The following is a 27,926-nucleotide window of genomic DNA, read 5'->3' as shown; positions in this document are numbered from 1 at the left end:
ACCAGATGTCTTCCACGCCAAGTAAAGTATACGATTTATAACTCCCTAATCAAACCACATTTAGACTATTTAATATAAATCTTGGGTACAGCTGCCCCAACAAACTTAGCGCAATTACAAGTTAAGCAGAACAAATTATTAAAAGCCGAGATGGCCCAGTGGTAAGAACGCGTCAATCTGACCCGAGAATTATGAGTTCAAACCCGGGCAAGCACCACTGAATTTTCATGTGCTTAATTTGTTATTATAATTCATCTCGTGCTTTACGGAGGAAACCATCGTGAGGAAACCTGCATGTGTCTAATTTCACTGAAATTCTGCCACATGTGTATTCCACCAACCTGCATTGCAGCAGCGTGGTGGTATAAGCTCCAAACCTTCTCCTCAAAAAGAGGAGAGGAGGCCTTTAGCCCAGCAGTGGGATATTCACAGGCTGTTACTGTGTTACTATACTGTATTAAATCGTTTTGCTCCGGGTTTGAACCCACGATGATCGGTTAATATTCACGCGTTCTTACCACCAGGCCATCTCGGCTTTAACGATTTAATAATTTACCATAAAATATTAGAGAAGCAAAAAGTTTAAGAGACTATTAAAAATATATGTTCAAAGCGATATAAAATAGCACAAATACATAATACGAAATAAACTGTATAATAATGTAAAATAATTTATTAAATTTAATTGTATAATAAGTAGAAATAAAAAATAAATAAATAAAATAAAATAAATAATAATAAATACATAAATTTTCACTAACTCATACCATTTTATGCTGTGCATACATAATCCGTGTATTTGCGATAAGACCAGTCTATCGACAATAATGCAAGGTTTTCACAAATACCCTCTTCGAAATTGTATTTTTCTTTCATTTTTAATAATATTCTTTATAAATGTTACTTTGCTACGCCGCTAGGCAATAATTGTAATAATATTATGTTCTCATGTCATTGATTATGATTCTTAATGAGAAATAAAGTTTATTTAATGACGCGAGCGAAGTCGCGGTTACCCGCGGCTTCGCTCGCGTCATATAATATGATATATATCATATTATATAATATGATATATATATCAGTGACTTCTTAGAATGATTACACAGCTTAAAAACATACGCCTTTATCCTGTACATCATAAATATACTAAATAACATGTAATGGTACAAATTCCTTCGAATATTCAAAGAAACAACTGATAAAAAATATATAAAGTAATATATGCGCAAAAATTTAAGCCAGGCTCATGTTACATTTACCAACGAGACATTTTCCTCGTTTTTCAAATTGATAAAAACTTCCCCCATAGCTTTCCTCGATCATTGAAAGGATTTCCCGAATCCGACGGATTGTATAAAGCCTTCATTTAAATGCAATCTTTCTTTTACAGAAAACCTAATAAAAATGGCCGGTTCACGCGAGAGGTTACTCTACGACCGTCATTTGGATTACGATTACGGATACGAGAGGCGGAGACGACACGACTTTAGCAGATTCGAAGCGCAGCGGTCTGATGAGAATCGAGTGCGATCTGAACGCTTCGATCAGATAGGAAGACCGCGACGTAAGAACGGGTACGTTTACGAAGATATTTATTCTGATTTCGACGAGGCTCAAGGCCGTTTGTCACTATTTCGACCAATCAGACCCGAATATCTGAACTTACAATCGACGTATGACAATAAATATAATTCGTTGCCTCGTAGCCATTATTACAACGACGATAGGAATCGTCGTTACAAAAAAGATTATTACGACTTCAGAATTGAAGCCGAACGAAGGAGACCGCGGGAATCTTATGAAATTTACAAACAAAACGTCAGAATTGAAACAAATCGAAGCGAGATTAGGATAAAAGAACGACGCGCGAACTCGAATGATTCGAGAGTTGTACGCGAGAAGCCGAAGAACGTAGCCGTTTGTAAGCCGCTTCGTTTGACAGAAAGGAATGCTAAATATTGGACGACAGATCCGCCGGAGAAAGATCGAAAGCCGAAACGAGATGAAACGAAAAAAATAGTAAAATTCTCCGAAGTTTCTGGATCCAGGAAAATGGTTATCGACGATCCCGTTTGTGGACGAAAAGTGGTCGCCGTACGAGAGTTGGAGGTCTCGTTGGATCAAATGATACAAAACGGATATTTTGAGAAACACAATATACCTATACGGCTCCCAGAGAAGAAGGATGACACCAAGATTTCCGTTCCAAACGGGAAATGTGTGTCGGGGAATGAAACGCCAGCGCCACGGAAGTCCCGACATTTGCCTCAGGTGAGAATAAATTCATAAATATATGTAGTTAGTAACTGAATCAAGAGATCGTTTATACATAATCACATTTGTTACTAGGTGATGGTATTACTTTGTGCAAAGCCGCCTGGGTGGGTACCACCCACTCATTAGATATTCTGCCGCTAAGCAGCAATACTTAGTATTGTTTCATTCTGGTTTAAAGGGTGAATGGGCCAGTGTGACTACAGGCACAAGGGACAACACATCTTCGTTCCCAAAGTTGGATGCGTATTGACGATTTAAGGAATGGTTAATATTTCTTACATTGCCGATGTCTATGGGCGGTGAGAACCACTTAACATCAGGTGGCCCATTTGCCAGTCTGCCTACCAATAACATAAAAAATAAAATATTATATAAAAAATTAAATTTAAATATCCCGCAGGGTTAAGGCGGATTGGTAGATACACATATGGCAGATTTCAGTGAAATTTGACATACTCAAAATAAAAAAACACACCCTATAAAACTAATATTGCAAATATTATTGAAACATTTTATAATATTAATGTTTCTATAAAAATTTTCAGAAACCAATAAAATTTTGTGATTAAATATTGTTATTTTGGGTCAAGTTTCACGATAACAGTCATTAGGATACCATTAGCATCCAAAGAGACCCTTAAACATGAGTAATGACCAGACCCTTCACGAGAGGTTACGTACACCGTACAGCATATTAAAATATATGCACATGATATATGATTATATGTTGGTTACGAAGACACACTTGTGATCAATATGTTTGGAATAAATCGTATATATCACAAATGTGGATTTAGGCTTTGATTTCTATTGGTGAGTAGGATTCAATTTATGCTGCCTGACAGCGGGTTTTGTGGGTAAACATGTAACATAATGTCTTGATTAACTTCATTCACATTATTAGAAAAGTATTTAATATTAAAATGTTGGCAGTAAAAACCAATATCTTGGTCCATTTTACTATAGAAGAAACAATCTGTATTGACAGCTTCTGAACAAGGACAAAGTATCACTTTATTCAGAAAACTGAATTACTAATACTTATAAAAAATAAAAAAGTACTAATAATTATTGACACAAATTGAGATGAATGAAAAAAAAACATTCAAAACAGTGTAGCCGTTTCGAATAAGTATTCAAAAATATCTTTACATAGAAGAAGCTTTTAGAAGCTCTGGGTATTTCGATAAAAAGGTTAGGGTATTTGTTTGTTGATATAATTATTATTATTGAGAAACGTCAAAGCTTTGTAATAAAGGTCTATAGAATGTATATTATAGTATAGTTCCGTATATAACAATTAAAGTGGAACTCGGAGCAGGTCTTTATTGATTTCTTTTAAATGATGTTGTCTATATAGGCGAAAAAGGCCGGTAGGTTAATTAATTCTCGGAAAGGTGCAAACAGTTTCAATCACTTAATTTGCATGTAAAAGGAGCTTATTAAGGTTTGCACCAATTTTTCGCATGTACTATATGAGAATGTCTCACTGTGAACGGTCCGAAAAACATTTTTCCTTTATTCATTCAATTTCATACACTTTTGTGTCGAAGGAATAAAATATGTACATTTTAAAATTTTAAAATTACTTGTGAAAGGGCTAAAGGGTGTTATAGATATGGGCATCGAATCATACTTGTATATTTAAAGCACTGCTGGGCCAAGGCCACCTCTCCCTTTGGGAGCAAAGCTTGGAGATTATTCCACCACGCTACTCCAATGCGGGTTGGTGGATACACAAGTGGCAAAATTTCAGTGAAATTGTGCAGTTTCTTAACAATATTTTCATACACCGCCGAACACGAGATGATTCATAAACACAAATTAAGCAAATGAAAATTCAGTGGTACTTGGCTGGGTTTGAACCCCAAATAAATGTAGCAAATACCTACACGATTAATTAAAACTTTGTCATCGTAATTGATTACTTTGAATGACAAGAATAACAACACGAATCTTTTGTATGTTATAATGACATGGTTATAATACATGATATAATAATATAATACCCAATTTAACCTGATTTCTAAGTTACATGTAAGTCTTTACGTATTAAAACAAGTTATTTAAATGTTAATGATGAAATAAGACTCCGTAATAGCCTGTGAATGTCCCACTGCTGGGCTGAAGGCCTCCTCTCCCTTTTCGAGAATAAGATTTGGAGCTTATTCCACCACGCTGCTCCAGTGCGGGTTGGTGAAATACACATGTGGCAGAATTTCAGTGAAATTAGACACATGTAGGTTTCCTCACGATGTTTTCCTTCACCGTAAAGCACGAGATGAATTATAATCACAAAGTAAGCACATGAAAATTCAGTGGTGCTTGCCCGGGTTTAAACCCACGACCATCGGTTAAGATTCACGTGTTCTTACCACTGGGCCATCTCAGAACACATCGGAAACGAGATTCATTATGTAGTAAAGAATAAAATAAATGTAAACATCCCTAGTGAGAGGAAAGAAATCAATGTTAAGATTATGAAAATGAATTAAGCTTATTGCTTAGCGATCATGGATGGATCATCTGTGTTTGACATTTCTACCAAGCCAACTATATTTAAAAGACATATTTTTTTACGAATAATTCGAAACATTATACATTCGCTGTTTTTATTTTAATGGTCAAATATTTTTTTCAATAATATTTCATGCGAACATTCTATGGATTGATATTTGCTTTTTATTCGGATTCATACTAAAAACCAAATCCGCCTGAATTGTAACTTTTTCATTATGATAGATTGTTTCAGAACGGACTTAAGCTTTTTTATGTTATTTATATTTTGATGTACACGTAATGATGACAGGGAGGAAATCAGCGCATTTATTGGGAACCGATTACAAATCACAACAATTATTATTAGTTAATAATAAATATAAAAATCTTCATTGAAATCGTTTTTGTACACCCATTTATAGATTGTTAACAAAGATCCATCATAAACTTTCCCGTTCATAATATAAGATATTAAATATACATAAAAACATAACAAAAGGCATTCGATAGAATATATTTAACAATTAATAATCGCAATTTTAACATTTGATACAGAAATCTTTTTATTTCAATATGTCGGCCATTTTGTTCAAGCTGCTGTATATATCGAAGGGAGGAAATCAGCGCATTTATTGGGAACCGATTACAAATCACAACAATTATTATTAGTTAATAATAAATATAAAAATCTTCATTGAAATCGTTTTTGTACACCCATTTATAGATTGTTAACAAAGATCCATCATAAACTTTCCCGTTCATAATATAAGATATTAAATATACATAAAAACATAACAAAAGGCATTCGATAGAATATATTTAACAATTAATAATCGCAATTTTAACATTTGATACAGAAATCTTTTTATTTCAATATGTCGGCCATTTTGTTCAAGCTGCTGTATATATTGCAATTAAATTCGGCTTAGTTTCATTCTTTGACGGCGTTATCCTCTGTATTGACACTTCCGGGCACATGTGGCATACATTGCACTTCATTGCTCTGAATTTATTAAGGGTTTGTGATGTTTGTTTTATATTATATATATACATATATATATATAAAACAAGAAACATACTTTTTTTTTATTCATATTTACTTTATTTACTACTGCTTAATTTGTGATTATAATTCATCTCGTGCTTGACGGTGAAGGAAAACATCGTGAGGAAACCTGCATGTGTCTAATTTCATTGAAATTATATCACATGTGTATTCTACCAACCCGCATTGGAGCAGCGTGGTGGAATAAGCTCTAAACCTACTCCTCAAAAAGAGAGAGGAGGCCTTAGCCCAGCAGTGGGACATTAACAGGCTGTTACTGTACTGTATGTATTTTCTTCCCTCACACATCACCAGGCCATTCATTCCATAGGCTACATCCACAATAGATGTTCCTCTTGTAATATGATAATTATTAATGCTTTATTTAACCATGATTATAATACCATCGAATATATTTGCTTAAGCCCTGTGAAGTTCGTTATGTTCTTACTTTGTTTTTCTTAGTCAGGGACGAGCATATGGGCCACGTGATGGTCCGTGATCACCAACGCCCGTATTGGCATTGTAAGAAATATTAACCATCGCTTACATCGCCGATGCGCCACTAACCTTGGGAACTAAGCTGTTATGTCCCCTGTGCCTGTAATTAATCCGGATGATTCGAATTTTACTGCTGTTTTGCGGTAGAATATCTGATGAGTGGGTGGTACCTATTCAGACGAGCTTGCACAAAGCCCTACTACCAGTACACTTTCTGTTATATATGCATTCCTAGTATATGTCCAAAAAAATACACCCAGATTGATTTTAAATCACGGTGGTCAAGACTTATCTCCACTTCTGCGAATTGACTGTATGTTAAAAACATACAACATTTTGATGCAACGAATAGATACTAAACACTACGCAATTTTATCATGTACTAGCAACCTGTGCGCACTTCGCACGGATAGAATAAGGTCTGCAATGTTCGTATTGTTACATATATAACTCTATTCGTTTACGCGGCGCACGCCAGTAAGTTTACATCTTCAACAATCATGTTTAAGTTGATTTAATTTAATTTAATTATACAACTAAAACCTTTTTTATAAATGACTTCGTTCATTGTACATGCCTATACGTATAAATAATCATTCGCTTTTAGAGTTTAACGTGCTCAGAAAAACAGACGCTAAAGGGGACATTGTTTTATTATATATACTGACATATCTAACACACGGCCATCTGATCCCAAACTAATCAGAACTTGTACTATGGAAACCAGACAACTGATATACTACATATACTATTTTTCTTTTGTAAATACATACTTATATAGATAATTACACACAGACTCAGGACAAACAGACATGTTCATGCACACAAATTTCTATCCTGGGTGGGAATCGAACCCGCAACCTTCGGCGTGAAAGGCAAGTATTTACCAACCACGACCACCGGCCCATCATAATATACAAGGCGTTCGAGTATCATATCACTACGTTTTGAGTGGGTAAAGATTGATCTAAGAAAATATTCTAGATGAAACTTAACCTAATTTGAATCAAGTAACTTGGTAATATTTCGCCTTGTCCCTTTGTCAGAACTAGGTCGAGTCGTATTAACATAACCTAAATCTTTAGGTTTCACTTTCGTCTAGTCAAGTTATTGAACGGCGTTTTTTCTCCTTTATAGCGATATTTAAGAAGAATCAAATTGTAAGTCGATTACTACCAGTTTTCACGTATTATATCAAACTTTTTATTTCAATTGGAGACTGTAAAATAGTTTGTAACGTGAGCTTATTCATATGAACTTATATAATTTATTTATTAAGTTTTTATTGGATACAATTTACAAACATTATATAAAAGAATAAGTAGTACATAAAGTGTGGAAAGGTTTTAAAATAAGACAAGACAGATATATCTTATTAGACGAGCCGGTTGGCGTGGTTGGTAGAACACTTGCCTTTCACGCCGAAGGTTGTGGGTTCGATTCCCACCCAGGACAGACATTTGTGTGCATGAACATGTCTGTTTGTCCTGAGTCTGGGTGTAATTATCTATATAAGTATGTATTTACAAAAAGAAAAGTAGTATATGTAGTATATCAGTTGTCTGGTTTCCATAGCACAAGCTTTGTACAAGCTTAATTTGGGATCAGATGGCCGTGTGTGAAAAATGTCCCAGGATATTATTATGAGTCGCTTGCGGATTGCTGTAAAAGATAAATAATTTATACTAGCAGTGCTATTTTGTAAGAACTCACTTCATCGTGATATACTATTTTGAAGTCTGTATTATTGAAAAGTTATAATTATTATGGTCAATGTCGCTTATCACTTTCTGACAATTTAAGATTGTTTTCTGGGATGAGTTTCAAGTTTGTTCTTACTGAATAGCCCTACAGATCTAGTAAACTTAGTTTCTTGACCTACGTTATACAAATGGCAGTCGGTCAGCATCAATCGCAGGCTTTATTGTTATATACCTTGTCTTCTTACTCACTCACCGCTCAATAGTGGGTAGAGCATTACGGGAGCCGTGCTAGCTCAGTACATAGAACAGTACAGTACAGTACAGTAACAGCCGATTATTATTACATAATCAGGTCCTAACAATGTTTTAGTTAATTATGTTGCAAGAAATAAACAATTGAGTACACTTCGCTTGACAGTTGACTTGCGAACAATAAATGAACGTTGGAAATGATTAATTCCGTCTGCTTGTGACGCATTATAAATTACCACTTGAGACTTACAGACAGCGCACATTGGAGGTTTTGAAAGTGAAAATACTTGAAACTTGAAAGGGTTATGGTGCGCCTATTCATCAAAACTGTTCATAACATTAACAATTACATTTTATCTGATTTTTTGACAGCTTAAATTAAATACAGATCAAAGTCAAAGTCAAAAATCTTTATTCAATAGATAAAAAAGCGTTACATTTACCTATTGATTGTCATAAATCTACCACCGGGTCGGAAATAAACACCTCAGACCTGAGAAGAACCGCCGAAAGAAACTCAGCGGGACGAGATATATAAAAATTTATATATCTCGTCCTTTACAATTATAAGTAAAATACAACAATAGCAGAAAAATATATGTATTGTTTTAATTTGAAATAACCTGGAGGCGATCGTTTCATTCCCAAGGTGTGCAATCATTTAAAAGTCATTGGTTGTGTAATATCCTTTAGGATCGAACAAGACATCAACAATCTTCTCATATTTCAGCCAAGTTACACAAAACTGTATCCGTATGAAAGTCCGTTCAGAAGATTTAAATTTTATCACGTTCAGAAGGGTTCACATTGCAGATTTTTGACGTGAAATTTCTTCGAGCTACGAAGGCAATTACATGTTTTTTATTGAAGTAGTTTGCAATTTTAGTGCTTTAACAGTCGTTAACTTCAGAAAATCATCAATTACAATAACATTGTGTTGACAGTTTAATTACGGAAACTATTGTCGCCTACGCGTTCTGACAACATAAGCGTACATTTTTTTTTGGTCGAATTGCCTTCGAAGTCGAGTTGAACTTGTGTGCTTTACGCATTTATTCAAATGGACACTGAAAAAAACATGTAACATTTATGACCATTCCCTGTGATGTATTTAATTCAAAACGTGTTATCTTGTTGGCATGAGAGGATTTACCAGCTCATTGAGTAGGGTTAAGCCATGCAGTGAATTTGGGGACGGTATCAATTAATTATTTTTGTCACAAACCAAACAGCTAAAAATTAGCGAATGTTTGTTCATCTGATATTGTTTCTCGTCTTACAAAAATCATTCTGGGACATATATTTTTATAACTTAATATCAAGGGTAGAACAAGCGAATAAACGGAAGATTGCGGGATCAACCCGGGCGAGCACTATGCAGTTTTCATAGGCTTAATTTGTTTTTGCTGCGTTGAACATACAGCAAATAAAAATATTATACAAATAATAATAAATATCGTGCTTTTCGGAGAAAACACCATGTCGAAACCTACGTTTTTGTGGTTAAAATATGCCGCATGTGTTCAACCTAATTTTTGTCCTAAAAACGACAGGAATCTTAATTTACACTTTGTCTTTTAATAACATTATATTTTATTTATTTAATACTTTATTACACTTATATATATAAAATGACATAAAAGTAACAGAAAACAATCAATCAAACAACAATGACGCAAAGGTGGTCTTATCGCTTATGACGATCACAGACGACTTTTGGTGAAAAAGTTTTGAGAGAGAACGGGTAAAACATAAAAACAATTAAAGCATAACAATAAACTACACATATCTACATCCCGATTGCTCACATATAATAATATAAGCATTAACGATGTATCGATACAGGTAAAATACGTTAGCGTAAAACAAACGGTCATTTTGCTTTAAACCTGCATTGAATTCGCACAAATAACCCCTCGGTGGCTCCGTCTCCGTGATGACAATGTCATCTGATCCGACCGCATGCCGCATTCGTAGCAACCTTTTGTGTTCGTTTGCAGAAAGACCGGATTAAATCTAGAGGTACCTACATTGAAATCGTAACAACGTTTCTATATAACAAGTATTCGAAAATGTTATCAAAGCTTTTCCTCAATGGGATTTGGCGTAACGTTTTAAGTAAAACGTTTGTGATTGCAGATATATGCATTTCAATTTTATCATGTTATTATAAATATTTTCACTATATACACAATATTGTTATATATTACGAGAACATCGATTTTTTTTATGATGACGTAATGAAACTTTAAAATGAAATATATATATTTCTGCCTTACGTTATGTAATTCTTGTAGCAAAAAATGACGAATTACACACCAAAATACAATATTATATACGAGGAGGTAAACATTTGTCTCTCGTGACGTCTCGTCAACCGCAGAGTGAGGCGCTTGTCTTCATGTAGATTTGCGGTGTAGACATCAACTCATTTCGCTGTTCATATATAGAGACCTATTCTGTAATGTTTCATGTAATTCACTCACTGCCTTGGTCTTGTGGCTAGATATAAGGCCGCAGAACCCGAGGTCCTGGGTAACCTACATGTGTCATGTAAACTTTTTTTTTATAGTATAGGTTGGCGGACGAGCATATGGGCCACCTGATGGTAAGTGGTCACCAACGCCCATTGGCATAGACATTGGCATTGTAAGAAATGTAAACCATCGCTTACATCGCCAATGCGCCATCAACCTTGGGAAATAAGGTGTTATGTCCCTTGTGCCTGTAATTACACTGGCTTACTCACCCTTCAAAGAGGAACACAACAATAATAAGTACTGCTCTTTTGTGGTAGAATATCTGATGAGTGGGTGGTACCTACCCAGACGAGCTTGCACGAAGCCCTACCACCAGTAAACTGCCACATGTGTATCCACAACATGCCATCTCTCCCAGCCTTCCTCCGCAAAATAGGAGTCTTTAACATATGAGTGTGTCGTTGACCGGTTTGCCTTTAGGATTAAAACGATATAAGAAAATAGTGTTTGAACAGCTTTGATTCTATATAATAATTAAATTATCCACACTTGACATATAAAAGTTTAAAACTATGGCTTCTGTCAAAGACCTGCTTAGTTCGTGTTACGATTATTTAATTGTACATTGTACTATTTGCATAATACTATGTCAAGTTTTAGCGGATGTGTATTTAAACACTTATTTATCTCAGAATATCATCGATTCAACGTCGGCAAGGATAAGTCAGCATCGTTTAATTAATGCACCTTTTTTTAAAGGTGTAAAAATAATACCTTTTTTTTCTTTTTATGTAATAGATAGGCAGACGAGCAAATGGTGAAGTGGTCACCAACGCTCATAGACATTGAAGATGTAACAAATATTAACCATTTATTAACATCGCCATTACGCCACCAACCTTGGGAACTAAGATGTTATATCCCTTGTCCCTGTAATTACACTGGCTCACTCACCCTTCAAACCGGAACACGAAAATACCAAGTACTGCTGTTTTGCGTCACCCAGGTGACTCCCTATAAAGCAGCGTCACGAGTTCCAGAGCCTTATCCTTATCTTGGACTAGATGTGGTCAAAGGCCACACCAGTTTAACTAATATATTCAAATTACTACGAAAATAAATAAATCAAGTTGTTTCATAAACAGGCTTAAATTTTTTCTGAAATAATATTGTTCTGAAACAAATGATATCCGTTAATCAAAACTTTTAGGCCTGGATCCACAATCCCGCTATCTTTGTATCAAGTTAATTTATTCCTTTAATAAGGTAAATGAAGTAAGCTTATAAAAAAAATTGAAAAACTTTTTTTTTAAATAAAGGTAAAACATGTTTAACACTAGACAGACTGGAGCAGTCATTTAACGGTTTTTTTTTTAAATTTGAAAGTTTATTTATTTCAAAACTATTTCATCAAATTTTCTGTTAATTTGTGACTTTAATTATTTCGAATAGACGCTTATAAATAAGTGAACAAAACATACGTAGTTTATTTGTTTACTCTTTAAAACACTAAAATACTTAGAAAGACGGCGACAGTCATTTGACCGCTATATAAACTAATAATAGTCGAGATGGCCCAGTGGTTAGAACGCGTGAATCTTAACCAAAGATCGTGGGTTCAAGCCCGGGGAAGCACCACTGAATTAACACGTGCTTAATTTGTGATTATAATTCATCTCGTGCTTTATTGTGAAGGAAAACATCGTGAGGAAACCTGCATGTGTTTACTTTCACTGAAATTCTGCCACATGTGTATTCCACCAACCCTCATTGGAGCAGCGTGGTGGAATAAGCTCCAAACCTTCTTCTCAAAAGGGAGGGGAAAATTGCTGCTACATACTATATATTGCACATTATATTGTAATCAGTTCATAGTTTTTTACTCCTTTCTTTGTCGCACTTCCAAAAAATGGAATTCCTTACCAGCTCACGTGTTCCCCTCCTCTTACAACCCGGGTTCCTTCAAACGAGGCGTGAAGAGGCATCTTGCGGGCCGGCAAGGCGAAGGCGGCTAGTGCAGAACGTTTTTCCCGTCTGTACTGGCCGTCGTCGCGTTTGGACTCTACTACCACTTACCATCAGGTGGAGTAGAGTCATTTGCCCTCCCGGCGAATATAAAAAAAAAAAAAATATAGTTCCATATCTTTTTTCTCTTATCTTAATAAATAATTTTGTGAATAAAAGTACATGCAGCCATTTGACTGCCCGCCGTCTTTGTAGGTAGCTAAATTTTGCCGTCTTTCTAGTGTTAAAAAAAAGTAAACTAACACCTGTAAATGCCCCACTGCTGGGCTAAGGCCTCTTCTACCTTGAAGAGTATTATTGCTACAAGAAATGAGACATCCTTTGTTTCTTGCTTGAGGGCTTTCTTAAATACGAATATGATTGCCATTTTTTTAATAGGTAGACATAATAGAACCTTTGGTATTAGGCTATGTAAAATAATAGACTTCATTCTCTTCTTTTTTTTTAAATATAAAATAGGTAGTCTGACGGGCAGATGGGCCTCATAATGGTAATTGGTCACAATCGTCTATAGACCGTAACCGTAACCGTAACAGCCTGTGAATGTCCCACTGCTGGGCTAAAGGCCTCCTCTCCTCTTTTTAAGGGGAAGGTTTGGAGCTTATTCCACCACGCTGCTCCAATGCGGGTTGGTAGAATTCACATGTGGCAGAATTTCAGTGAAATTAGACACATGCAGGTTTCCTCACGATGTTTTCCTTCACCGTAAAGCACGAGATGAATTATAATCACAAATTAAGCACATGATAATTCAGTGGTGCTTGCCCGGGTTTGAACCCACGATCATCGGTTAAGATTCACGCGTTCTTACCACAGGGCCATTTCGGCTTCCGTCTATAGACATTTGCGCTGAAAGAAATATTAAATATGTTACAAATTCTAATTATATTTTAGGATATTATTATTTTATAATATATTTAAACTGTGATTGCTAACGAAAGTCATTATTGCGTTTGACTATAAATCAACCTATACTTACAGTACCCATTATATCCTTATATCCTTAAGAAAAAGGGAAATGAAACATATTATAAATTTTTACACGAAACAGCAAAACCAGCTGCGCTGATAACCATTTTCAACGTTGGTTAAAAAACCTATGAATATTTCGTTAAATTTCCAACAATGCAAATATTTTGGTTAAATCTCGTCCAGAATGATACCCCTAAAAAACCCTTACATATTATCATTTCTGGTTTAATTATGACATCCCTGCCTCGGATTATTAAGAGCGGCATCTGCAAAGTGTAACGTCGATAAAGTCTACAATTTTATTATTAATAAAAGGGTTAATGAGGAACAATCCACTGAATATAGCATTACGTAGCACAGTCTAAGAGTAATCTAAAAAAAAGTTAAGTACAGCCTGTACAGGTCTCCTTGCTGAACTGAACTTTCCATTAGGAACTAATTCCACTAAAATGCTCCAACGCGATTTGGTAGATACACATGTGGAAGATTTTCATTTTCACACGTCTTCACTGCATGAGATGGATTTATAAACACAAATAAGAACATGATTTTTCAGTTTCGCTATCCCGAGTTGGAATCTGTAATCTTCGATTAAATTTCATGTGTTCTAGCCACTGGGCCATCTCGGCTTTCAACTATAGCTGGCATTAAGCTATTATTATTATAACTGTATAAATGCAACGCTATATAGCGCTATAATTTCGATGGGCGTTCCCTAATTTCCACGGTTTACATAATCAAGGACATTTCAAACAATGCGAAATTAAGATTGAATTTTGTAAACGGGGTTCCGAGTTAACTTTTTAATTATTCAAAACTTCACGTCTCAATGGAGCTCGGTGTTTGTAAGTTGACTGTTTTTTTTAAAGAAGCCGTAAAAAACGTTACATTTATTACACAAAGCGCTCTATTTCCATCTAGATATTTTACTCCAATGTGCCCAAAATAAACCGAAAAAAAACTATTTAAGATTTTCAGAATGAATATTAAAATTAACCATAGCTAATTTGTATAAGATATTCATAATTTACATACCAAAGTCCGTCATCATTTAACTCTTTAGTGAAAATGTATATCGTTAATCACATTTCTGAGAATTCACATCGGAAAATAATTATATATATATAGATTTAGATTTATAGCGTAATTTTTTTAATTTCTAGAATGGCAATCTCATTTCATTTTCACGATAAAAACCGCATACCTATATCATAAAACTAGTTATAAAAATAAAACTAGTTATAAAACGAGCTTATAAGACATTTTCATTTCCATTTTGTTATATGAAAATGTTAAGAACTTCTTCAATGATATATTTTCATCTTAAAATATAACACCATTTACGTAGACGTACGTGTACGTGACGACGAATTTTATTTTTAACATCAAGAAAATTATTCTCATTGTTTGGAAAATGGTATGGAAATATTTATAGAACCGCGCTGTACGTCACGTAAGAAACGTACCATTTATTCCTGTGTAAAGTGCTTTAAAATTAAATACAATTCGACGGGTAGGTACCCAGACTCGACTGCCTCGTTGGTCCAGTGGATTGATGTAAGTACGGAGACCCGGAGGTCCTGGGTTCAATTCTCATGTCGGGCCAATAAAAAGTTATTATGTTTTTCTGTCAGTATATATATATATATAACATAATATGCGTCGTCACCACGTACCATTATAAATCATTGCTTCTTCTCTGCTTCAGGCAAACGCCAGTCTATTCCATGCCGCACCGCTTGCGTTGGTTACATATGTAGATAATTTCTATTACGTATACATTTCTTCGTAATATTTTCCTTCACAGCTGAGAGTTATTTAGAAATTGCCCATAAATATCTTATTGCTGGAGTAAGGCCCTTTTAGAACTTATTCCACATAGCTGCTCAAATGCGGGATGGTGGATACACATGTGGCAGACATTCGATACATGCAGATTTTTCCACCATATTACACCGTATTACCGTAGAGTGCAAAATGAATTACAAAATAACAATGTAAAAATTAGTTTCACCCGGGTTTGAATGAGCTACTTTTGGTTAAGATACACTGGTTCTATCGACTGCAATATCTCGCCATTTTGCCTTAAAGCGAGTATTTTCAGAAATTCTACATTATAAAGTAGATTTTTCGGTCAACCGCTGTCAAGGCGTTATTAAAATTCAACTGAAACAAAGCGCTTTACTTTGTGTATGAATTTGACGCAGAGTCCAGCTCGCTAAGGCTTAAAAGATAAACAGCGATTCATTTGCTTAAAGTAAATATTTCCGCGGCTAATGCCAAAGTTATAAAATATAATAACTCTTTAAATAAATAAACTTAATATATATTTAACAGCACATAAAAGCTTACAACGTTCTTTGAGAAAAAGTTTAGAGGTTATTTCACCAGTTTGTTCCATTGCGGTTCGATGGGCAAATGTTCCTAAATTTCCCTAAAATATTTCAACTCATATTAAGTATATGAACATATATACTATGTAATATAAAAATCTATTAATGGATTGCAATGTCCTTAGAGAGAAACAAGACCGAAAGAATATTAACCATTTCTTGCATTGCCAATGCGCTACCAACCTTGAAAACTAATATGCTATGTCCACGTGAAGTTACATTGGCTCACTCAACCTTAAAATCGGGTAAATAACAATACTTATTTATTTTTAATACTGTGTGGCGGTATGGTGATAAACAAGCACATACATAACTATAAATAAGAAACATTTAACATTGCTCAAAAAACTTTATAAGAATCAATTAAAAAGTCACAATATATATAACAATAAAATATATATAAAAAATGACAGCAATGTTTGTATTTTCATGATTCAAAAAATATTTGTGTAGGTCTTTGAGAAGTAAATGCTCTTTATTCGAAGGTATTGCTTGATCGATGATATCCATCTTGATGACATCTGACTCGATAACTTACGGCTGTTAGCTATCGCCTAACTTCAAAAAACCAAAACTAGTAATCAATTTTTTATCCCCAGGTTATAGCAGCACTCGCTGTATCGCTGGCCCCGTTCTCAGCGGGACTGGGAAAGGGTTACAGCTCACCAGCAATAGCATCCCTTCAAGGTCCCGGTAACGCAACCCGTAGGGACTTCCAACTCACTGACCAACAGGCTTCGTGGCTTGCATCTCTGTCATTCCTCGGTAAGTAGATTAAATAAATCACCTCACCATAATTAATAGTTAACTCGCCATATTTTCAATTAATGTTGTTCGTTCATTATTATATTATAAATGCAAACCGTAACACAACAATATATTGTGCTGTTCGGTGGTAGTTTATGTGCTGAGTGTATTGTACCTACCCACAAGGGCTTGCATAAAGCCCCACCACCTACTGCTCGTTGGTCTAGTGACTTAATCCTGTGGTGAGGTTAAAGCCAGTGTCATGCCAATAAAAGACATAAGCAGTCCAGAGTTAGTCGTGATCCCTCTCCGATCGTATTACATTGCCGTCACATCGAATTATGAGAGTGAGGGTATATAGAAGGCACGTATAATTTACATAATAGTATTTAAGCTTCAGCCGTCGTGGACTAATTCTTTGAGGTGGACTTCGATGCCAATAATGGAAAATCAGTTCTGTTACCAGATGTCATACGGTTCATTTTAACTCTTTGAAATGTTCTATTTTAACTTGATTTATTTCTCATTTATTACTTAATAAATGTTTCATATATTTAAGATAATGGAATATCGAACTTATGATGTTCATATGAAATTATTATATAGTATGTTAATTTATGTTTAATTATGTTTCTAAGTTCTTTTAATTAGATATACATATAAAAGAAATTTTATATAACATTATGTTATAAGGAGAATAAAGAATTGCTTACAAAGCGACTATATCGCTAATAGCGATCTCTCAAAGGCAACTTTGTGCATGAGATAAATACAAAAATGTTGGTACAGATATAGATAGATAAACGCCGAGATGGCCTGTATGGACGGATTAGAACGCGTGAATCTTAACCGATGATCGTGGGTTCAAACCCGGGCAAGCATAAATGCGCCACCAACCTTGTTAACTAAGATTATGTCCTTTGTGCCTATAATTACTCTGGCTCAATCACCCTTCAAACCGGAACCACCAGCAATGATGCAGCGTGGAGGAATAAGCTCCAAACCATCTCCTTAAAAAAGGGGAGGGGCCTTAGCCCAGCAGTGGAATATTTATAGGCTACTTTACTTTACAGATATAGACAAGACAAAATGTATAGTTTAGATGTGCGTTGATAGTTGATCAGACAGGGCATTGCTTTTTATATGTACCTAATTATATAGATTAGAAGTATTGGTACTTAGTATAGCTTATCTCTAATGCAAATTTCATCCAAATCCATACGACCGTTTCTTCGTGATTGAGTAATAAACATTCAAACTTTCACATTTATAATATTACCTTCTCATACTAGGATATATATATTTTTTTTATTTAAAAAATTAATGGCAAAGGAATATTATCTTCAATAAAATAAATTATAAAACAACAGTGTATTTTGTTATAATAAAGTGTAAATAATATATTTTAGACACATCTTATGTTCATGAAAATATAAATATCTAAAAAAGAGTGCGTAGGCCGGGAATCGAACCCGGATCAACTGCTTGGAAGGCAACTATGCTGACCATTACACCACCAACGCACGTTAGAATGCATTCTAAATTATACATTGTATGCTTTCAAATATCACTAAAACAAATTATATAATTTAACATAGTTTTATTTACTCAATACTTTACGCAATAAAGATTACGTCATATCAACGTCAGGACATTTAGAATAGAAATAACAATATGACGAACATAATACTTACGTTCATGTATCGATTTTTTTTTGTGCCACCAACCTTGGGAACTAAGATGGTTTGTCCCTTGTTCCTGTAATTACACTGGCTCGCTCACCCTTCAAACCGGAACACAACAATACCAAGTACTGCTGTTTTGCGGTAGAATATCTCATGATTATATTTATGCATGTTAATGCATATTTGTTTATATATAATATAAACAGATATGCATTAATACAGTGTTCTATGTGTATTTATACTTTTATTAAATAAGTATAAAATTGGTTTTGTAAGCAATGGTTAACATTTCTTACAATGCCAATGTCTATGGGTTGGTGGTGAACACCTACCATCTGGTGGTACCATTCTCGTCCTTCCTATTCTATATAAAAAAACACTTATAATCTAATATTTCGCTTACCCGCCCTTCAATCAACACAAACAATAGAACTTACATATCAATGTTTGGCAGTAGAATGACTAATGATGGTATATATATATAATTATGGTATATAGGTGGAATATAGATGGTACATAGGCGACTACACTTAAGTAAGATAGGCTTTATGGCTTTAACAATACATAAGATTACTATAAGCTATTTATTGATATTATCCACGAACAAATAACAACAAAAATATTTAGCTGGTATTTATCAATGTATATTAAAATATATAAGTTATGTATTATTATGTATTTATTATGTAATTGAATTAATTTTTATTTATATTGTGTTTTATTATATGTCTTGTTGTCTATGGTGTTCTTTTATTTCGGTTTTCTTAGACTTAATTGTATATATATATATTTTTAGGCGCTCTCTTTGGCGGCATGGCGGGTGGTGCTGCAATGCGTCACGGCAGACGTCGAGTGCTGTCATTGGCTGCAGCGCCATGCAGCCTATCCTGGCTGCTGACGGTTCTAGCTACTTCGGTTCGAATGATGTGCATCACAGCTTTCTTGGGAGGATTCTGCTGTTCTATACTAACCATGTTGTCTCAGGTGAAGTATTTTTTTGAATCAAGATTCTTTAGATTATTTCTAAATAAAAGTTACAACAGGAAAGTGGGCTTCGCATACCTACTATTACTAGAAAATACAGTACCTATTATTTAAAACACTTAGTACTCGATTTAGACTTACCGCTAAGAACTTGCAGAGTATCTACCTTAAAAATGTCACATTGTGCTATTTCCAATTATATCACATGTGCATATTTATTTCCAGTGAAAATAATGTTACACACGTCGAACGCGAAGCGGAGTAGTGCTCGAGTACATCACAACTCACTCAGCTTTAATTATACGTAACAACTATTATTTAGCACTAATATGATAAAAACACTAATGGCAAGCAGGCATTATATTTAATAATCTGACAAAGCTGAAGTGTTTAAAAGATTTTAGTTAAACAAAATTAATTGAAAGAAATTAAGCACGTTTTTCATTAGTTTCGGCTTTGCTACGCTATGTAAAGAACGGATGCCTAATTTCGTCACGGTCCTTCAGCGTCTCAATAGCGTAGTTGCGCTAGTGATTAATGAAATTAGTTACTCGAGTTTTTTCGAGTCGAGGTTTTCGAATTTGAATTGAAAGACTTTAAAAAATTCGTCTCGTATTATGCTAGAAAGAAGACATCCTACGATGTAAGACTTACACAAACATACATTAACAGCTAAAGCGTACAGGCCTAAGTATCCATAACCCCACATTTTTAATAATTTCTTTTAAATATTGAATAAATATTAACCATAGAACATTCACCATAAATCAATATTTATTATAAAACCCTCTCAAATAAAAGAAACACCTGTGCAAATATGTTTGCCGTTATACCTACCAGCTCAGGCTGTACAGACTATATCAGTCATCAGACTCTTGTTATATACAGTATCATATAAATGCTGTAAATAAAATGATTTCTTCTAACAAAAGACATAAAAAAAGAAATTTCACGACCTATTATTATTTATCACGACAAATCAAAGTCCAAATTAAATAACAATTTGGTAACAAAGGACACTCTTAATCTTTATGAACGGAACAATTCTAATTTTTATCAAAAATTCTCTCGACGTTGATATTGAGAAGTGCACCTTATCGTGAATAAAATAAGTTTTATTTTTCCACATATTTTTAAGTCCTCACTTCTGTGAGAGCACAATTGCTATTTTATCAATGTTTTATTTTCTTCCCAGTTTCTTAATTTATTTTGGACTTTGATTATAAATTTTATGACAGATTTAAACACGAAAACCAACTTGTAACATCAGAAATCACATTTCTTCTTATAATAATATGAGAGGCACTTTCAGCAACGGCGTTTATATGCTAGTCATATATACAGGAGATATTTCCAGTACATGTATGTATTATAGTGCACAAGATAGGTCGCAAACGCAAACTACACTCTCATAACCTAGTGAGGCCAAGACCATTTGGCTTTACGTGTTTTCCAAGAAACGGAAGTATAATACGTGAAATAGACCGAAAAGCCTCAAGAGTATATAATATGATTATATATATTTCTATTGTCAAGACTTTTGATTTGACCCCGAGATGAACCGATCATGATCTCCCGTTAAGGTCTATAACTTGTCTGTATATATAAGCTAATTAAAACTAACCATTAATTTTATATATTATAATACACTTTAGTCTAGTCCTGGGACCCGTCTACCCGGAGGTCCTGGGTTCAATTCACAGGTTGGGCCAATATAAAGTTATTGGATTTTTCTGTCAGAAAATTCTCAGTAGCAGCCCGGACACTGAAAGTTGGAATTTAAGGAAGTTTTGTACACTCCCGTGCCTCGGACAGCACGTAAAGCCGTTGGTCCTGCGCCTTAACTCTTTCCGGTCGTGTCGGATTGCCGTCTCACCAGATTATGAGGGCTAGGCAAAAGAGAGTGCAACTGTGTTTGCGCACACACTTGTGCACTATAATATCTCCTACACAGTTGGCTAATCTCTCTTGAGATTTGACACCGTGGCCGAAAGCGGTCTGGAGGACTATTATTATAATATTTAAATACTAATATCGCCAAGATTACCTTTTTTAAATGTTTTTTAAATTTACAGACAAAGTAAACAAGGTATTTTCATAGTGTAAATGTGTGTATTTAATGAAATAACATTTTACATTAACGAACAATTCATAATGAAAAATAAAATGTATAAAATATGAAATTAGTCCACAGCATATAAATGCAAATTGCAGTAAATTTTTTATCAACTAAAACGAGCTAAAAGTTAGTGGCCAGCTCACTATATTATAAAGAGCCTTCTGCAAAGCCTCCGCCATTGTACTCGGCCATATAAATGAAAAATTCTGACATTTTTCAACAATTGTTTTTTACCTTTTACACTACAAAGCACGTGATGCGATGCTACGTACTTAAACAAATACTGTTCTAGAAATGGTATCGATATTCTGTAAAAATATAAGTAACAGCTACATGAGCCATTGCTTGGCTAAGGAACCTTCATCTTTCTGAGGAGAATGTTTGCAACTTTCAACACGCTTCTCCAAATTTCGTAAGATGTATTCCTTCGACGTCAAGCATAAGATGATTTATAAGCAAATTAAGGATTTTAACCCACAAACTTCGTTTTTCAACCACACGGCTATCTCGGCTCACTTTAGCATACCGTCCACCACCCATAGACATTGGCGAGAAGATTTAATAACCATTCCTTACATCGCCAATGTGCCACAAACTGAACTGAGGTACTATGCCTCTTGTGCCTGTAATTACACTGGCTCACTCACCCTTCAAACCCGAATGCAACAGTACTAAATAATACTGCTTAGCGGTAGAATATCTGATGAGTGGGTGGTACCCACATAGATGGGCATGCACAAAGCCCTATCACCAGGTAAAGTTTTTTGTCAGGTTGCTAAATCTTTAATCAGCGTTACGAAAACCGGAGGTTAAGTAATTAAGTATTGAATTTTATACGTTGATGTCATTTCTGTTACTGTTCAAAGGTTACGTAAGCATTTATCGAAAAATGAAAATTCAGGGCTCGATCTCGTTGAAATACTTTGTTTTACTGGAAATATTGTTTCTTTTTGTCACTTTAGCAAGGCTTTCTTTTGTTATTATAGATAAAAGATTTATAAGAAATAAAAATGTAAATGTATAACTTATCTGTTCTAATAAATTAGAAGAGGTTTTTTTTGTATCGCCTATGTACTAAATAAACCTTATATTTAGCAGAAGATGCAGCAATTATTTTGGAGAGTTATATAATATTATTATATAAAATAACTGTCAGTATGTATTAATAAATTGAAAAAGTACTTTCCATTTCATAGATTATATTTAATTTTTAACCACGAATTTAGAGAAAAGTTCCTATTATTTTTCCCCCCTTATTATGTCATCGAGGAAGAAGGGAGCGACGTATAAAGTTGGTTCTATATTAAAAAAGTATTTCATAAAAGTAAACCGTTTACTACGTAAAGTAATTGAAATTCGGTAACATAAAAAAACGTAGGAGACGGGACACGATAAGACATTATCGTCTGACAGAAGAGCTTTGATGAATAAGTTCAAATAAACTAATACATTTAGCTTATTCAGTAATAAATTGTATAGCCCCAAACAAAATGTTAACTTAAGGATTATGTCATTTATATACTAAAATGATTAAAACTACAAAATTCATAAGCGAAAACTTCTTCAAACTGTAAAGTATTCCATCTCTAACGACTTATTTTATTATTTCACAATGAAAAACTTTTATGTTAACGCTCTGATTTCATTGCTTATCAAACTCAAACAAAGACGAGGCCTGCATTGTAATTTTGATGCCTCATAAACTTTGATGAACTTTACCGTATCATGATAAACAACGATGTAATTTTGTATGAAATTTTCGGCACACGTTCTCCATAAGCCGACAAATGCCACATGAGTATTAATTTGATGAAATTTTGCCACGATATACTTTAAACGTTCAAACAAAATTAATTAATTTACATGTCTATTAATTCTGTTACTATTCTCGTGATTATTACAATTATCCATTTGTTTTTTTTTTCAGGTTTACATCAGCGAAATATCAGTACCAGATATACGAGGATGTCTTAGCGCTGTATTGAAAATCGTCGGCCATCTTGGAGTTCTGTTCAGTTTTACTATCGGCGCCTACCTCGACTGGCAGCAGCTAGCATTATGCATTTCTGCTGCACCCCTACTTCTCTTCTGTACAGTTCTTTACATACCAGAAACACCAAGTTATCTCGTTTTAATTGGAAAAGATGAAGAAGCCTACAAAAGCCTCCTTTGGTTAAGGGGACCAAACTCCGATGTTGCTCAAGAATTGGCCACAATAAGGACCAACGTTTTAGCCAGCAAAAACTTCAGCCAACGCCAGAGTCAAATGTCTAGTAGCCAGCTAATAAATTCTTTGGATGTAAGAACAATTAATCGTCTCCTTGGACCTATTTTGGTGACATGCGGCTTGATGATGTTTCAACGTTTCTCAGGCGCTCATGCATTTTCTTTCTACGCTGTTCCGATATTTAGAAAAACGTTTGGTGGAATGAATCCGCATGGAGCGGCTATAGCCGTCTCTTTTGTGCAACTGCTTGCGTCTTGCCTGTCTGGACTATTGATTGATACTGTTGGTCGTCTACCATTACTAATCGTGAGCTCTGTGCTCATGTCGATGGCATTAGCTGGTTTTGGAAGCTACGCATATTATGAAGAGGTTCATAGGAATCAAAGAATACAAAATGTGATGTTTCATCAAACGGTTGGCCAAAATGATTGGATTCCATTGCTGTGTGTACTGGTGTTTACAATCGCATTTTCTCTGGGTATGAGTCCAATCTCCTGGCTCCTGATTGGTGAATTATTTCCGTTAGAATACAGGGCATTTGGTAGTGCAATGGCTACGGCCTTTAGCTATCTATGTGCTTTTGTCGGTGTCAAAACCTTTGTAGATTTTCAACAGGCTCTTGGATTGCACGGTGCATTTTGGTTATACGCATCTATAAGCGTGGGTGGTCTATGTTTTGTTGTGTGTTGCGTGCCCGAAACAAAAGGTAGAGATTTAGATGAAATGGATCCAAATTACGTTCAAAGTTTATCCCCAAAAAGGTAAGTCAATTTAGGTGGAACAATTTGTATACTTGAAAACAACCTCAATAGACCACAAAATAACAATATTCGATTAAAGATAACAAAGTTGAAGTTATTATTTTCAAATTTAATCAGAAATTATTAACTGGAAGGAAAGTGCGGTGATTGTTTTCAAGTAAACACTGTCAAACAAATATAACCAAAATGTAGGAACAAAATAATATATCGAATCCACCACAAAATTTTGGCTGTGCTTATTAAAATTAAACAATGATGATATTCACTAAATTTATAAACGTGGTCCTTTTTGATTGTAGAGTTTTAGGAATTAAATATAATACCTATTTGCATATCCTTGGAACCATATCTAGGAATATTTTCGTCATTAAATATTTTTCAAATTCTCTGTATAGTCAGTCTGATCGATAAAAATAGATAAAATATTTCGTATCGTATATGAAAAGATCGCAATCACTTATATCCCTTCGCACCCACTATGTACAAATCCTTATATAATTATTAGATTATATTTATTTATTTATTATAGTTAACGTGGAATGAAGTATGGATTATTTTTATAAAAAAAAAACTTAATATTTTTGAATATTTTAGCAAAGTATATTTCGGCTACGATCATACTGACTATATAAAGTTTTTTTATAATAATTTAGGTCCATTTACCTTCACCTAAATTGTCTTACATAATCTATATTCATAAAATTAGAATTACATACCTTTCTTTATAAAAAAACATTACGGTATTAATCTTTCACATTAATCGCGATAAAATTGAACAATATTATGAATTAATAATAAAGAAACCAGCGAAAGATCATTTTCACTGCAACGAATGTTAACGTTATTCATAAAAACAAACTCGGAGCCAGTTCTACTAAGAAATTGTCACTTAAAATATAGTAATTTGCTATTTAACCTTTTTCGTATTCAAAAACAGCGATCCATTTGCGTTACGGTCAAAGCCTTATCGGAATAGAATTGAAAACGTATCGTAACCCTTATAAATATGTAATTACAGGCACAAGGGACATAAAATCTTAGTTCCCAAGGATGGTGGCGCATTGGCTATGTAAGCGATGGTTGACATTTCTTACAATGCCAATGTCTAAGGGCGTTTGGTGACCACTTACCATCAGGTGGTCCATATGCTCGTCCGCCTTCCTATTCTATAAAAAAAATAAACAAAAATAAGTAGAATCGGCTTCCTGGAACTTCCGCAAAACACAATCTTAGGAAATAATAATCATAAAACACTACGGATAATCACGAAAAATTGTTGATCTCACTGAAATCACTCGGATCGTGTCAGATTGCCGTCCAAACGGATTATGAAAGAAGGAGACAGACACACACTTGCACTTGCTCCTGCTAATTTATGTGTAGTTGTTCAATATTATTGAGATTAATACATTTAAAAAACCTTATAACGAGCTTCCTTACCTAATTATATATGACAATAATATTAAGACAATAAATAAATATATCTTACTCCTATTTAGACTAAAAATGAACGCCACGTTTCTAAATAATTATGTTAAGTAACAACTCTGTAGTTGAACCCTATTTTTAGCTCGAAAGTGTAGGACATATATTTTTCTTCGACTTTCCTTAGCAATGTCTTACTGATATTACTAATGATGTAGCTAACCTGTAGGGTTATTCTCTGAAAACAAACTCGCTACTCACAGCAGAAAACGGTCGTAAAATGTCAGTAAGTGATACGCGACATTGACCGTAATGATTATAACATGTCAAGATTACAAATATCAAAATCGTTTATCACCATAAGTCGGTTTTCAACATTTCATAGCTGAGCAGCGATGACAGTTCTTAATAGCACTGTTGATAAAATTTGACAAATAGAGTTATATGAGTATTGTCTCGCTTTGCAGAACGATTAAATGATCGCATATAAGATGCAGATGACTTTAATTGAAATTCTACTTGACAGATATTAAGTTAATAATAAGTTATAGTCAGATATATTAATCAGCAAATCTCCGTTTTGAAACTATAACGAAACATCAGTGCGAAGGGAAAATATTTATAATGTAAATTAGACGTGTCTTGAAGTATTTTTGAATGAATAATTGTGTTTTCCATAAAAAAGTAAAAATATTTTTCGTCGTTAAACTTTATCTGCTATTGTTATTAAGTACATATATAATTATGTTGATCGTTACTATATATATATATATATATATCTCATTCCAGTAATTAAAATCTCATAATGTAAGCAATTTCTTTTGTTATTCTATGAAAACTATTTTTGTTTAAATAAATTCATACTATTATGTTGAATATTTTTAAATAATATTTAATGAAATGATTGTTAATAAATAAGATGAATATTGATATGAGATGAACTCCAATTCCTTCTCCACCATGTTACATGTTCGTGATTTTTATATCCTTGTTACATCTTTAAAAATTATTTTATATAGATTCATATTAAAAATGAAATAATATCAATATTTTTTTTATACAGGCTGTATATATTGAAATTGAAATTTACCTTGGATCCTTTCAGAAGTATATTTTTTTATTGAAATCAATTTATTTTAATAATTAATATAAACTTTTGATCGCCTAACTAACATTATATTTAATTTTGTCAAATATATACAGCCTTATCTTTTGGACACCGTTTTCTTCAATATATTTTTTTAATTTGTGACGTCACTATGTTATATGCATATTGTTATATCCAAATTCAATATAACAATTTTTGTTTATAAATGTTTTTAAATAGTTAGTGTTGTGTGTTGTAAATGTCATATTTTAATTAAGACGATCACAGTGTGAAAACACCTTTACATACTAGGGTCGCCATGGATTTGACTTTATACAAAACTTATCTGTATTTTAACAAAAAAAAAATCATATAAAATATTGGCATTTGATATGACATAATGGTAATATGATATCTGGTTTTCTTTAAATATGTTTATAAAACACTTAATTACTATCAGATGTGTTAATAATAATTAATTAAATAGTTACTAAGAAAATTTGTTATGAAAGACATTTTACTAACAAATCTTGAAGACTTTTATTTTAAAATTGACATTGACATGACTATGTCATACTTGACTACTTCGTATTCGCACTTTTGTATCCTCATTTTACAAGGTCATATAAAACTTAGGCTATGCCGGTGAGCTATACCGATGGGCAGCATCTGCCAAAGAGAAGCTGTCAGTGACCAGGTCTTTACCCCAATTACATAACTCTAGTATGTCAAATTCCAATATTA

General features: G+C 33.9%; 1 protein-coding gene and 1 non-coding gene across 2 annotated transcripts; one reads left to right on the top strand and one right to left on the bottom strand.

The window, feature by feature from the left end:
• Positions 1-1,396: 1,396 nt before the first annotated feature.
• On the top strand, positions 1,397-26,864 carry LOC126777721 (facilitated trehalose transporter Tret1-like). The gene is made up of 5 exons (XM_050500875.1): positions 1,397-1,818; positions 1,900-2,271; positions 16,747-16,912; positions 19,376-19,563; positions 23,610-26,864. Exons 1-5 carry the CDS (start codon positions 1,405-1,407, stop codon positions 24,672-24,674), a joined length of 2,205 nt encoding a protein of 734 aa, XP_050356832.1. The 5' UTR covers positions 1,397-1,404; the 3' UTR covers positions 24,675-26,864.
• On the bottom strand, positions 18,346-18,417 carry Trnag-ucc (transfer RNA glycine (anticodon UCC)). Its single transcript has one exon. It is a non-coding gene; the product is annotated as a tRNA-Gly (tRNA).
• Positions 26,865-27,926: the final 1,062 nt, after the last annotated feature.

The sequence above is a fragment of the Nymphalis io genome, chromosome 23 (genome assembly GCF_905147045.1).
Source record: "Nymphalis io chromosome 23, ilAglIoxx1.1, whole genome shotgun sequence".
Lineage (NCBI taxonomy): Eukaryota > Metazoa > Arthropoda > Insecta > Lepidoptera > Nymphalidae > Nymphalis > Nymphalis io.
The sequence above is the reverse complement of the archived record's forward strand: the minus strand, read 5'-3'. Positions and strand labels throughout refer to the sequence as shown.